This window comes from Salmo salar, chromosome ssa24 (assembly GCF_905237065.1).
Source record: "Salmo salar chromosome ssa24, Ssal_v3.1, whole genome shotgun sequence".
Taxonomy (NCBI): domain Eukaryota; kingdom Metazoa; phylum Chordata; class Actinopteri; order Salmoniformes; family Salmonidae; genus Salmo; species Salmo salar.
In genome coordinates, this window is record NC_059465.1 from 31,307,934 (window position 1) to 31,323,540 (window position 15,607).

At 47.9% G+C, this 15,607-nt stretch overlaps 1 protein-coding gene across 1 annotated transcript in view; it reads right to left on the minus strand.

The window, feature by feature from the left end:
• Positions 1 to 15,607, minus strand: part of fibcd1a (fibrinogen C domain containing 1a) — a 125,113-nt gene that overhangs the window by 10,054 nt on the left and 99,452 nt on the right. Inside the window, exon 7 of the mRNA XM_014172398.2 lies at positions 9,352 to 9,531. Coding sequence (XP_014027873.1) covers positions 9,352 to 9,531 — 180 coding nt within the window. The remainder of the gene's footprint in view (positions 1 to 9,351; positions 9,532 to 15,607) is intronic.

Genomic DNA, 15,607 nt, shown 5'->3' on the forward strand with positions numbered 1-15,607 from the left:
TCAGGTCCTAATGGCCTGGTACTCAGGGCTCCGTTGTCCCTCCATCAGGTCATAATGGCCTGAGACTCAGGGCTCTATTGTCCCTCCATCAGGTCCTAACGGCCTGGTACTCAGTGCTCTGTTGTCCCTCCATCAGGTCCTAATGGCCTGGTACTCAGGGCTCTGTTGTCCCTCCATAGGATCCTAATGGCCTGATACTCAGGGCTCTATTGTCCCTCCATCAGGTCCTAATGGCCTGGTACTCAGGGCTCTGTTGTCCCTCCATAGGATCCTAATGGCCTGATACTCAGGGCTCTATTGTCCCTCCATCAGGTCCTAATGGCCTGGTACTCAGGGCTCTGTTGTCCCTCCATCAGGTCCTAATGGCCTGTAACTCAGGGCTCTATTGTCCCTCCATCAGGTCCTAATGGCCTGGTACTCAGGGCTCTGTTGTCCCTCCATCAGGTTCTAATGGCCTGGTACTCAGGGCTCTGTTGTCCCTCCATCAGGTCCTAATGGCCTGCTACTCAGGGCTCTATTGTCCCTCCATCAGGTCCTAATGGCCTGGTACTCAGGGCTCTGTTGTCCCTCCATCAGGTCCTAATGGCCTGAGATTCAGGGCTCTATTGTCCCTCCATCAGGTCCTAACGGCCTGGTACTCAGTGCTCTGTTGTCCCTCCATCAGGTCCTAATGGCCTGGTACTCAGGGCTCTGTTGTCCCTCCATCAGGTTCTAATGGCCTGGTACTCAGGGCTCTGTTGTCCCTCCATCAGGTCCTAATGGCTACTAGGGCTCTGTTGTCCCTCCATCAGATCCTAATGGCCTGGTACTCAGGGCTCTGTTGTCCCTCCATCAGGTCCTAATGGCTAAGGGCTCTATTGTCCCTCCATCAGATCCTAATGGCCTGGTACTCAGGGCTCTGTTGTCCCTCCATCAGGTCCTAATGGCCTGATACTCAGGGCTCTATTGTCCCTCCATCAGGTCCTAATGGCCTACTCAGGGCTCTGTTGTCCCTCCATCAGGTCCTAATGGCCTGGTACTCAGGGCTCTGTTGTCCCTCCATCAGGTCCTAATGGCCTACTAGGGCTCTATTGTCCCTCCATCAGGTCCTAATGGCCTGGTACTCAGGGCTCTGTTGTCCCTCCATCAGGTCCTAATGGCCTGGTACTCAGGGCTCTATTGTCCCTCCATCAGGTCCTAATGGCCTGGTACTCAGGGCTCTGTTGTCCCTCCATCAGGTTCTAATGGCCTGGTACTCAGGGCTCTATTGTCCCTCCATCAGGTCCTAATGGCCTGGTACTCAGGGCTCTATTGTCCTTCCATCAGGTCCTAATGGCCTGGTATTCAGGGCTCTGTTGTCCCTCCATCAGGTCCTAATGGCCTGAGACTCAGGGCTCTATTGTCCCTCCATCAGGTCCTAATGGCCTGATACTCAGGGCTCTATTGTCCCTCCATCAGGACCTAATGGCCTGGTACTCAGGGCTCTATTGTCCCTCCATCAGGTCCTAATGGCCTGGTACTCAGGGCTCTGTTGTCCCTCCATCAGGTTCTAATGGCCTGGTACTCAGGGCTCTGTTGTCCCTCCATCAGGTCTTAATGGCCTGGTACTCAGGGCTCTTTTGTCCCTCCATCAGGTCGTAATGGCCTGGTACTCAGTGCTCTGTTGTCCCTCCATCAGATTCTAATGGCCTGGTACTCAGGGCTCTGTTGTCCCTCCATCAGGTCCTAATGGCCTGGTACTCAGTGCTCTATTGTCCCTCCATCAGGTCCTAATGGCCTGGTACTCAGGGCTCTATTGTCCCTCTAACCACTCTGACAATTCAAATGCATCGAATATTCTAAACAGTATCTGCTTTTAAAACTCACCTCACTGTGACAATCAATTTGAAGAAAGAGGTTCAATAACAGGTTGAAACTGAGTGTAAAACATGGTCATTGTGGATATCGTTTCAAAGCCTAACACAATGCAATGGACAGAGCTTTCTAAGGTGATGATTCATTCATAACACCCCATACGCATATAACAGATTATGCATATGCATAGGCTTATGAGCCCAAGCCCGAAAAAAAACGGAATTAAAATTATGATTGTGCAGTTATACAATACATAGCCTACCGCATATTACAGATGGCAGAAAAACATAAAACAAAACTGATGATTTAAGAGGTCTTTGGTACATAATTGGTCTAGCGGCTGCCTATACTCCAAAATTAAACAAATTTGAGTGATCGCCTCTGAGTGTGGACTGTATTATGATGCATACTGGATGAACCTTATGCTTCACTCCAACATTTCTATCCATAAGTCTGGGAACGAACATAGAGCCCTGGGCGATGCAGTTGGTTCATTGATTGTGCAGGGTGATTTTGAATAGCCTAGTAATAGGGAATGTTTAATATTTTCATAATTAATTGAGTGACAGATTACCTTTAGCTATCCAGAATATCTCACCACTTTATGTTTCCATTTTCTCCCCTCTCTCCTTCATTTCTTTCTCCAGTGTGCAGAGAGAGGGACTGTCAACCGTTTAGTGAAATATGTTTCGTTGTGAAAACATGTTACTATCGATGTTTCCAAACAGATTTCACTTGGTTTCCCAAGTGAAGCACTGGGTAGCTGCAGGAACAGGGTTGGAGAGCCCATGGCACACAGAGTTTGGGCAGAATATCACCTGTCGCGCAGTGAGAGCACACTCCTCAAACAGTGGTTGATGTGTGGAGTGAAATAAGTGTTTTAATATTTACTTCTCTGCTGTTCATATTAAGCACAGCTCGGCTATAAAACCGAAGTAGCCTACCAGTCATCTTTGAAAAACGGACCGGCTGGAAAGCGTGCATTCGCTTTTCCCCTGCCCCTGTCCCTGCCCATTTGATAATGGGCCATTCTAAACTAATTTTACATATTAGTAAAGACAAGATTAAATTGAGAATAGTATGAAGGGTGAAAATAATATCACTTGATGAGAGAACAGCGTGTGCAGCCTGAAACCATAAAAAGCCTATAGTCGCATCATGCAGTCCATACTGTATATGTTTTGATTTCTAAGACATTCTAAGGTTTGTATCATTCACAACTACAGTTGCCAAATAACTCTAAATCTAGCATATAGGACCTGTTTCAAATGATCACTTTTACACTTAACACAGCCACTTCATATGCACACTCGCTCCGAAATGGGAAAAATATCCTTTATATTTGAAGTTCAATTATATTTTTCTTTCTATAAAATAACATAATATAAAATAATGGCATGGGACTTACAGTGCATTCAGAAAGTATTCAGACCCCTTCCCTTTTCCCACATTTTGTTACGTTACAAAAATGTAATCACTCAACACACAAGTCCCCATAATAACAAAGCAAAAACAGTTTTTTTGACAATTTTGTAAATGTATTAACAATAAAAAACAGACATACTTTATATACATAAGTATTCTGACCTTTTGCTATGAGACTCGAAATTGAGCTCAGGTGCATCCTGTTTCCATTAATCATCCTTGAGATGTTTCTACAACTTGATTGGAGTCCACCTGTGGTAAATTAAATTCATTGGACATGATTTGGAAAGGCACACACCTGTCTATATATGGTCCCACAGCTGACAGTGCATGTCAGAGCAAAAACCAAGCCATGAGGTTGAAGGAATTGTCTGGTAGAGCTCCGAGACAGGATTGTGTCAAGGCACAGACCTGGGGAAGGGTACCAAAAAATGTCTGCAGCATTGAAGGTCCCCAAGAACACAATGGCCTCCATCATTCTTAAATGGAAGAAGTTTGGAACCACCTATATTCTTCCTTGAGCTGGCCGCAAGGCCAAACTGAGCAATCGGGGCAGAAGGGCCTTGGTCAGGGAGGTGATCAAAAACCCGATGGTTACTCTGACAGAGCTCCAGTTCCTCTGTGGAGATGGGAGAACCTTCCTGCAGCATTCCACCAATCAGGCCTTTATGGTAGAGTAGCCAGACGGAAGCCACTCCTCCTTAAAAGGCACATGACAGCCCGCTTGGAGTTTGCCAAAAGGCACCTAAAGGACTCTCAGACCATGAGAAACAAGATTCTCTGGTCTGATGAAACCAAAATTGAAATCTTTGGCCTGATTGCCAAGCATCACATCTGGAGGAAAACTGGCACTATCCCTACGGTGATGCATGGTGGTGGCAGCATCATGCTGTGGGGATGTTTTCAGTGGCAGGGACTGGGAGACTAGTCAGGATCAAGGGAAAGATGAACGGAGCGAAGTACAGAGAGATCCTTAATGAAAACCTGCTCCAGAGAGCTCAGGACCTCAGATTGGGGCCTGTAAAAACCTGTTTTTGTTTTTACATTATGGGGTATTCTGTGTAGATTGATGAGGGGAAAAAAACAAGTTAATCAATTTTAGAGAAAGGCTGTAACGTAACAAAATGTGTAAAAAGTCAAGCTGTCTGAATACTTTCCGAATGAATTGTATAAGCATATCTTGTCAGCTAAACGAACAAGCCTACAGCCTATGGCATGGTGCATAGCCAGATAACATACAGTAGATTAACTCATATTCTGTTCTTTTGGTATACATTTTCAACATATCATAATGTTTCTTTAGACCTGCCTAAAATAAATAATGGATGGTGTATATTCAATTGATTTATTATACTTTTTAAAATGTAGATGTTGCAAAGGTGCGCTTAGATGTTGCAAATCAGCGGCTTGTCAGGGATTTCTTCGTCGGAGGACGATATAGCGAAATCATCGTCGGAAAAAGATGACCAATATGCAGCAGAGTTGAGATGGTTCATTTTGAACTTTTAATAAATTCCAAAACGAACATACAAAATAACAAAAACGAACGCACAATACACTGACAGTCCTGTTAGGTTTACACACACTAAACACGGAACAATCTCCCACAAATACACAGACAAACACACCCAACTAATATATGACTTCCAATCAAAGGCAACACCACACAGCTGCCTTCAATTGGAAGTCCACCCCAATCAACTCAACATAGAAACAGATCAACCAGACTACACATAGAAATACATCAACATAGACCATAACTCAAAACCCGGAAATAATAAATCAAACGCTCTCCTAACTAACACACCACCCTGAACCACATAAAACAAATACCCTCTGCCACGTCCTGACCAAACTAAAATGACAATTAACCCTTATACTGGCCAGGACGTGACAGTACCCCCCCCTTAAAGGTGCTAACCCCGGAAGCACCTTAAAAAAAACAACAACCCCAAACAACAACAAAACAAAAATTCCCCCCTACTGAAGGGAGGGAAGGGAGGGTGGCTGCCGTCAACGACGGCACTGTGCTACACCCCCCCTCCCCAACCCACCTATATCTGGAGGTGGCTCCGGTTCTGGCCGTTCCAGGCAGTCGGGCCACTCTGGCATCGCCGGGGGGCCGTCGGGGCAGTCTGGCAGCTCGGGGCAGTCTGGCAGCTCGGGGCAGTCTGGCAGCTCGGGGCAGTCTGGCAGCTCTGGCAGCTCGGGGCAGTCTGGCCACTCTGGCAGCTCGGGGCAGTCTGGCCACTCTGGCAGCTCGGGGCAGTCTGGCCACTCTGGCAGCTCGGGGCAGTCTGGCAGCTCGGGGCAGTCTGGCCACTCTGACATCTCCGGGCAGTCTGGCCGCTCTGACATCTCCGGGCAGTCGGGCCACTCTGACATCTCCGGGCAGTCTGGCCACTCTGACATCTCCGGGCAGTTTGGCCACTCTGGCAGCTCCTGACTAGTGGGTGGCTCTGGCGACTCTTCACTGACGGGCCGGCTCTGGTGATTCCTCACTGACAGGCGGCTCTGGCGACTCTTGACTGACGGGCGGCTCTGGCAACTCTTGACTGACGGGCAGTTCTGGCGACTCTTGACTGACGGGCAGTTCTGGCGACTCTTGACTGACGGGCAGTTCTGGCGATTGTTGACTGGCAGGCAGCTCTGGTGACTGTTGACTGGCGGGCAGCTCTGGTGACTGTTGACTGGCGGGCAGCTCTGGCAACTTTAGACTGGCGAGGCTGGGTTTACGCACTAGATGCCTTGTGCGTGGTGCTGGTACTGGGCGTACCAGACTGGGTACACGCACCTCCAGGCTAGTGCGGGGAGCGGGAACAGGACGAGTCGGACTGGGCTGACGTACTTCCGGGTCCGCACGAGAGACAGGAGCTGGAAACCTAGGGCTATGGAGGCGCACAGGCGGTCTTGATCTTACCTCCTGCACAACCCGTCCTGGCTGGATGGAACTAGTAGCCCTGTACGAGCGGGGTGCTTGTACAGGGCGGACTGGGCTGTGCAGGGGCCTGATGGTAGCCGTGCGTAGAGCGGGAGTTGGGTAGCCTGGTCCTCGGAGGCGTACCGGCGACCAGATGCGCTGCGCAGGCATCCTCCTACCAGGCTGGATGCCCGCTCTAGCACGGCACCTGCGAGGGGCTGGAATAACGCGCACCGGACTGTGCGTGCGTATGGGTGAGATAGTGCGCTCCTCAGCGAAACATGGCGCTCTCCACCTCATACGCTCCTCCATAAAACCACGGGTAGCTGGCTTCCGGCTCTTCCTAGGTCTAGTCAAACTACCCGTGTGCCACCCCAAAACATTTTATTGGGGGTGCCTCTCGTGCTTCAACGCCAGTCGTGATCCTCGGAAACGTTCCCGGTCCATACCAGCCTTTCGCCTTTCCTCTCTCTCGCTTACCACCTGTCCCCATGGAAGGCGATCTTTTCCTGCTTGTATCTCCTCCCAAGTGTAGGAGCCTTCTCCCCCCAAGATCTCCTCCCAAGTCCATCTCTCTCGTTTGTCCAATTCGAAATTCCTCTGCTCCTTCCTCTGCTGCTTGGTCCTGGTTTGGTGGGAGATTCTGTCAGGGATTTCTTCGTCGGAGGACGATAAGGCGAAATTATCGTCGGAAAAAGATGACCAATATGCAGCAGAGTTGAGATGGTTCATTTTGAACTTTTAATACATTCCAAAACGAACATACAAAATAACAAAAACGAACGCACGATACACTGACAGTCCTGTTAGGTTTACACACACTAAACACGGAACAATCTCCCACAAATACACAGACAAACACACCCAACTAATATATGACTTCCAATCAAAGGCAACACCACACAGCTGCCTTCAATTGGAAGTCCACCCCAATCAACTCAACATAGAAACAGATCAACCAGACTACACATAGAAATACATCAACATAGACCATAACTCAAAACCCGGAAATAATAAATCAAACGCCCTCCTAACTAACACACCACCCTGAACCACATAAAACAAATACCCTCTGCCACGTCCTGACCAAACTAAAATGACAATTAACCCTTATACTGGCCAGGACGTGACACGGCTTTAATGCAGCTTGTATGTGTGGAGGCCTGGAGATACTAAACGTGTTTATGTTAATTAACGGTCAATTATTGTGAGACCTGCAATAACCGGCTAACAAAATGTCATGAATCGCCACAGCCCTATGTACATTTTTGTAGGACAGAACCATTATGTTTGTTGTTAAGGATAATAGTTAAATAATCTATGCAGGGATTGAAGATGAAGTATCAAAGAATAGAAGGGCAGAGACAGTTTTGTGGGTGAACGGATAGAGTGCAAACAGTGAAATAATGTACAAGCGCTGTCTTAGTCCGAGTCCATTTTTGAACAGATACTTTGAAATTACTTTCAACAGTCAAATCTCAACCTGTTACTCCTAAGTGTTATTCAATTGAAACCAAATATGAAGAACAAATCATTTAAATGCAGCTATTGAAAGAAAATTCAGGACTGTGCTAAAGCCAACACAGTGCCGCTGCAGTATCAACCTTAATTAAATAAACGTATTATTTTTTTAATACTAGAGAATCAATTAATCTGATGAAAAAACAGCTTTAATTGATAAGATTGGGAATCAATGTTCCCTGAATCCCAAGCAGCAGCACTTTAAAGACTACCTCACTAATTAAACACGAGTGGAAGCAGTATTCTCCTCCTGATTTATGATAATCCGAATGTTTGTTTATGTCGGGCCGTAATAACCTAACGACCTGCTTTATTGGCCGTGGCCACGGAGGCATCCTACAACTTCATTATTCCTGCCCTTTCCAGCAGCTCCAGAAGGTCAACAGTCTGTCTGGCTGGGCCCAACCATGAGTGAAGGGCTGAGGAGGGGAACCTGGGACTAACTGAGTAGAGGGATCCAATTAACATCCAAAAGAGCCCCCTGCGACAGAGCTGAATCGAGGAGAATCACACACACAAACACACACTGCCTGGCTGCTGCTACTCATGATCTACAGCTGAAAAGATCTCTCGTATTGGTTGACAGATGTCTGAATCAGATTTTCCAGATATTTGGATGTTTCAAAACTGTATATCTTCCCAGAGAGGGATGAATTGACCAATAGGAAGATCAATATGACCAATAGGAAGATCAATAGGACCAATATGAAGATCAATAGGACCAATATGAAGATCAATATGACCAATAGAAAGATCAATAGGACCAATATGAAGATCAGTAGGACCAATATGAAGATCAATATGACCAATAGAAAGATCAATAGGACCAATATGAAGATCAGTAGGACCAATAGGAAGTTCAATAGGACCAATAGGAAAATCAGTAGGATCAATATTAAGATCAGTAGGACCAACAGGAAGCTCAGTAGGACAAATAGGAAGTTCAATAGGACCAATAGGAAAATCAGTAGGATCAATATGAAGATCAGTAGGACCAATAGGAAGTTCAATAGGACCAATAGGAAAATCAGTAGGATCAATATGAAGATCAGTAGGACCAATAAAACGTTCAATAGACCAATAGGAAGATCAGTAGGACCAATAGGAAGTTCAATAGGACCAATAGGAAAATCAGTAGGATCAATATGAAGATCAGTAGGACCAATAAAACGTTCAATAGACCAATAGGAAGATCAGTAGGACCAATATGAAGATCAGTAGGACCAATAGGAAGTCAGGAGGATCAATATGAAAATCAGTAGGACCAATAGGAAGATCAGTAGGATCAATAGGAAGATCAGTAGGACCAATATGAAGTTCAGTAGGATCAATATGAAAATCAGTAGGACCAATAGAAAGATCAGTAGGACCAATATGAAGATCAGTAGGACCAATATGAAGATCAGTAGGACCAATATGAAGATCAGTAAGATCAATATGAAGATCAGTAGGACCAATATGAAGATCAGTAGGACCAATAGGAAGATCAGTAGGATCAATATGAAGATCAGTAGGACCAATAGAAATTAAAAGTTTTAAAGAAGTTTAAACAAACTAGAATTTATAGGATATATAGGGGATTTATAAAGTCTACTAAACCGACAGATATGAGCCATAATAAATGGCTACAGTACAGTAGGGTATTGCAGTACCTGCAGTGCCTGAGTAGTCAGCAATAGTCAGCGGGTAGCCATCCTCATCTGGGTCAACAGAGAACAGTCCCACTCCAAAGGCTCCGTACTGGGCGAAAGCTGTGCTGTTCTCAAAGTCCTCCAGGTCAATTCGCAGCTCGTAGTTGGCTTGGATGGTCAAGGCATGCATCCTCTTCAAACCTGAGACGAAACAGAGAGGCCGTCATGATCTGACATGAACAGCTGTGATTAAAGATGGAGACATAGGAATGGCACAATGGAGCACTTTCCATCACTGAACGATAACAGTATCCAAGGCACAGTAACTAACTTTTCTGGTCTTTCGGACCCAGTGGGGTGTACCTCTCTCTCTGCAAGTATATGGGTGCTTGGTAAGGAACTACTGTGCTCTCCCTCATATGAATTCTCTTTGTAGGCCGTAGACTGGTCTATGTGCTGTACCACCAGGACAGAAAAACCATAGGCCAGGAGATTTTGCCGGTGCTAAGCCAATCATGCTGCGTCTCTACAGCTGTTGTCGACAGTTGTGGAACACCTCGTATGGTTCCTACAAGTGAACCCCCACTGGGCACAGATGTCAATTCAACGTCTATTCCATGTTGGTTCCACGTCATTTCATTGAAATGACGTGGAAACAACGTTGATTCAACCAGTGTGTGCCCAGTGGGCCTCCAGAGCAGGTGACCACATTAGTTTTCACTGACTGCTTCTTGCTGTCTGAAATGCATCGTAGATGCTATAGGATAATTAAACAGATACCCAGTGAGGAGAAAATTGAGGAGATAGTCACAATTAACATTTATCACATTATTACCCACACATTAATATTATTACCCATATTAATGTGTGGGTATTATCACATTAATACCCATATTACCCATTATTACCCCATAGTTGTGTTTGTTTTCACTGGGTTTTGTGGGTGGTTGTTTCTAGTATAGTATATGCACCTTACTGGTCTGTTTTCGTTGTTTGTTTTGTATTGATTAACCTCTTGACAGTCGCCTAGGATAGGGGGCGCTACAGCGATTTTTGAAAAAAATTCGTGCCCATTTTAAACGGCCTCCTACTCAAACTCAGAAGCTAGGATATGCATATAATTAATACTTGTGGATAGAAAACACCCTAACGTTTCTAAAACTGTTTGAATGGTGTCTGTGAGTATAACAGAACTCATATGGCAGTCAAAACCCCGAGACCGATCGTAACAGGATGTGGAATTCTGAATTGCGGACTCAACTTCATCACTTTGCCTATAAATCACACCGTGAGCAATGGTTCATTGAGCACTTCCTATTGCTTCCACTAGATGTCCCCAGTCTTTACAAAGTGGTTTGAGTCTCCTACTGTGAAAACTGACTGAATGAGACGCTGTGGAAAGTGGTCACATGAGGAGGGCCATCACCATTATGACGCCGGCGCCCCTGGCTACCCTCCCCTTTCGAAACGTTTATAAAGACAATGCAATCGTCCCCCTTGAATCTTATTGGAGCTCTGGTTGAAAAAGGCCCTAAAGATTTATGTTATACAACGTTTGACATGTTTGAACGAACCTAAATTTTTAAAAAAGCATTTTATTGAAAGAGGAGTCCCGCGGCCGACGGAAGTTTTGGAGCAGCCTTCAGAACGCGCAAACAAGAACAAGCTATTGGGACGTAAAGGATTAACTTTTTCGAACGAAAATACATATGTTGTGGACCTGGGATTCCTGGAAGTGCTTTCTGATGAAGATAATCAAAGGTAAGGGATTATTGACAATAGTATACAAGAGTAGATTTGATATGCGATTGTTCCAAGATGGCGCTGACCTGTAACAGTAGCCTATTTTTCTGAGTATCGCATCCCCTTTTATCGCAAAGTGTGATTACCCAGTAAAGTTATTTTTAAATCTGGCATTACAGGTGCTTTCAAGAGATATTCATCTATAAATCTTAGAATGACAATATTACATTTTAAAAATGTTTTCGAATAGTAATTTAGTAAATTGTAGCGCTGTTTCACCGGATGCATTTGAGGGAAAATAGTTAGTCAACGTCACGCGCCGATGTAAAATGCTGTTTTTATATATAAATATGAACTTTATCGAACAAAAGAATGCATGTATTGTGTAACATGATGTCCTAGGAGTGTCATCTGATGAAGATTGTCAAAGGTTTGTGCTGCATTTAGCAGTTTTTTGGTTATTTGTGATGCATGTGGTTGGTCGGAAAATGGCTATGTGGCTACTTTTACGATATACTCCTCTCTAACATAATCTAATGTTTTGCTTTTGCTGTAAAGCCTTTTTGAAATCGGACAACGTGGTTCGATTCAGGAGAGGTGTATCTATAAAACGATATAACATAGTCCTATATTTGAAAAAATATATATATAAATTTTGTTATGCTAATGGCGATAGGATTTTTCGCTGGATGTCCGTCCCAGCCCGACCAGGGGTTAAGTGTTTTCTTTAATAAATAAGAGGATGAGCACTTTACCAGCTGCGTTTTGGTCCCCCTTCAACGACGATTGTTACAGAACCACCCACCAAAGAAGGACCAAGCAGCAGCGGAAGGAGCAGCAGGAGCAGCAAGAGCTATTTGGAGTCCTGGACATGGGAGGAGATCCCGGATGGTAAAGAACCATGGAGGCAGGCTGGGGAGTACCAGCGCCCATAGGACGAGCTGGAGGAGGCTAAAAGGGAACGACGGGGGTATGAGGCATTATATCCTTCATTTCAGGAGGTCAGGAGGCAGACTGGGGGGGGGGCATACGGGGAGTTGGGCTGAGTCAGGAGGGAGCCCTGACCTAACTTCCCGGGCATACAGGGGAGAGCCGTGGAGCAAAGAGGAGCCAGTCAAGGAATCAAGCGAGGAGTTTGACGCGAGATTCCGGAGAGAGGTACTGGCGGAAAGGTCATGAAGGAGCACCTGTGCTTACTATGGGGAGCAACGGAGCAAGCAAGCACCATGTTATGCAGAGATACGCACGGTATCGCCAATGCGCAGCTACAGCCTTGGTGAAAGCTCCTCACAGGTGTCATGCTAGAGCCAGCATCGAGCCAGGACCGGTGATGCAAGTGGTAAGCATCAGACCACCGGTGAGGGTTCATGGCCCAGTGTATCCTGCTCCTGCTCCTCGTACTCTTCCTCCAGTGCATCTGCCCAGTCCAGTACGTCCTGTTCCTGCTCTCCGCACTAGCCCTGTGGTGCGTGCTACTAGTCTGGCGCTTCTAAAGCCAGCCCCACGCATCAGGCCTCCAATGCGTCTGCCCAGTCCGGTATGTCCTGTTCCTGTTCCTCGCACTAGCCCTGTGGTGCGTGTTACTAGTCTGGCGCTTCCAAAGCCAGTCCAGAGCTTCCGGCGACAGTCCCCCGTCCAGAGCTTCCGGCGACAGTCCCCCGTCCAGAGCTTCCGGCGGCAGTCCCCCGTCCAGAGCTTCTGGCGACAGTCCCCCGTCCAGAGCTTCCGGCGACAGTTCCCCGTCCAGAGCTTCCGGCGACAGTTCCCCGTCCAGAGCTTCCGGCGACAGTTCCCCGTCCAGAGCTTCCGGTGAAAGTTCCCCGTCCAGTGCTTCCGGTGACGTCCTACAGTCCGGAACCGACAGAGACGGCCTACAGTCCGGAACCGGCAGAGACGGCCTACAGTCCGGAACCTGCAGAGACGCCCTACAGTCCGGAACCTGCAGAGACGGCCTACAGTCCGGAACCTGCAGAGACGGCCTACAGTCTGGAACCTGCAGAGATGGTCTACAGTCCGGAGCCTGCAGAGATGCTCCTCAGCCCTGAGCCTCCAGCGACGCCCCTCAGCCAGGGGCCTCCAGCGACGCCTCTCAGCCCGGTGCCTCCAGCGACGCCTCTCAGCCCGGGGCCTTCAGCGACGCTCCCCAGTCCGGAGCCTCCAGAGACGCTCCCCAGCCCGGAGCCTCCAGCGACGCCTCTCAGCCCGGGGCCTCCAGCAACGCCTCTCAGCCCGGGGCCTCCAGCAACGCCTCTCAGCCCGGGGCCTCCAGCAATGCCTCTCAGCCCGGGGCCTCCAGCGACGCCTCTCAGCCCGGGGCTTCCAGCGACGCTTCTCAGCCCGGGGCCTCCAGCGATGCCGCGCAGCCCAGAGTCTGCTGAACGGGAGCTACGGCCAGAGCCAGAGCCACCTTCGTGGTGGGAGGATTGGGAAGGGGGGGTGAAGCACAGGAACCGTCGTTGACGGTGGCCACCCTCCCTTCGCTCCCTTTAGGTTTGGGGTTGTTTTTGTGAGTTTTGTTTTGAGGTGCATTCGGGGTCTACACCTTTGGGGGGGGGGGGGGGGGGGTACTGTCACGTCCTGGCCAGTAAAAGGGGTTATTTGTCATTGTAGTTGGTCAGGGCGTGGCAGGGGGTGTTTGTTTTGTGTGGTTGGGTATTGTGGGTTTAGGTTCTAGTTTTCTTATTTCTATGTTTATCTAGCTTTTCTAGTTCTAGGTGAGTTTTGTCAATGACCTCCAATTAAAGGCAGCTGGTTGTTGTTGTCTCTAATTGGAGGCCATATTTAGTTGTGTTTGTTTTCACTGGGTTTTGTGGGTGGTTGTTTATAGTATAGTCTATGCACCTTACTGGACTGTTTTCGTCATTTGTTTTGTATTGATTAAGTGTTTTCTTTAATAAATAAGAGGATGAGCACTTTACCCGCTGCGTTTTGGTCCCCCTTCAACGACGATTGTTACACCCATAATGCTCTGTATGCACATTGTATGTGCTGTGCTATGGTGTGGTGGTCTCAAATACCATAAAGAGTTACTGTTCTCATATAGAAATCTTGGAACGCATCGCTAGCACGCTGATTGACCAATTCACGACATGGCTGCTGGAGGAGCGTCTAAATCGATTTTAGATTAAGTTTAACTCCAAAAGGTTCAGCACTCGAGAATGACCTTAATATTAAAGTGGAAAGCCACACCAAGTAGCCTAATCTCTCTCCCCCCTAATCCGTCCTCTGCCCAGTGCAGACACATTGTTCAAACAGCAGGATCGATTGGATAGGCTTCTCCCAGCAGCAGAGCACATCGCTAGAGTTCATCATCAGGCATAAACAGTGTTGTTTAATGGGTTCATTCCACAGCAAATAGATGGCTATTTACACTGGAAGGTTATCATCAGTCTCCACAATGGCACCCACAGGTGCAACGGTGTGCCCACTCGTGCACCTGTATCGATAGAATATAAAGGGGTTTTGTCACGACTTCTACCGAAGGTGGATCCTCTCCCTGTTCGGGCGGTGCTCGGCGGTCGTCGTCGCCGGTCTACTAGCTGCCACCGATCCCTTTTTCCCTTTTTGTTTGGTTTTGTCTGTCAATCCGGGTATTGAGCGGACGGTGCGGGGTCTTAGGGGGAGGTACTGGTGGCTCATATTGGCGAAGAACGTGAGAGTTTGTAAATGTAATGTAAAGTTTATGTCTCCTCCTGTTCGGTGTGCACCCAGTGTAAGGCTCCTAGACACCTGCCTAGAGGGAAGTTACAGCCCCTCCCCGTTCCACAGCGGCCTTGGTCCCACCTGTCGGTGGACTTCCTCACCAATCTCCCTCCGTCTCAGGGTAACACCATGATCCTGGTCGTTGTGGATCGGTTTTCTAAGTCCTGCTGTCTCCTCCCTTTGCCCGGTCTTCCTACGGCCCTACAGACCGCGGAGGCCCTGTTTACTCACGTCTTCCGGCACTACGGGTGCCTGAGGACATAGTCTCTGATCGGGGTCCCCAGTTTACATCCCGGGTGTGGAGGGCGTTTATGGAGCATCTGGGGGTTTCGATCAGCTTGACCTTGGGTTTTCACCCCGAGAGTAATGGGCAGGTGGAGAGAATTAATCAGGATGTGGGCAGGTTTCTGCGGTCCTATTGCCAGGACCGGCCCGGAGAGTGGGCGAGGTTCGTGCCATGGGCCGAGATGGCTCAGAATTCTCTCCGCCACTCTTCTACGAACCTGTTGCCATTTCAATGCGTGTTGGGTTACGCTGGTAACCATGGCATCAGAGCCAGACCGAGGCTCCTGCGGTGGAGGAATGGGTGCAGCGCTCAAAGGAGACCTGGAGAGCCGTCCAGGAATCCCTGAAACGGGCCAGTGGTCGCCAGAAGGAGAGCGCTGACCGCCACCACAGTGAGGCCCCTGTGTTTGCGCCGGGGGACCGGGTCTGGCTCTCGACCTGAAATCTGCCCCTCCGCCTGCCCTGCCGGAAGCTGGGGCCGCAGTTTGTGGGGCCATTTAAAGTCCTGAGGAGAATAAACGAGGTGTGTTATAGGTTACAGCTCCCC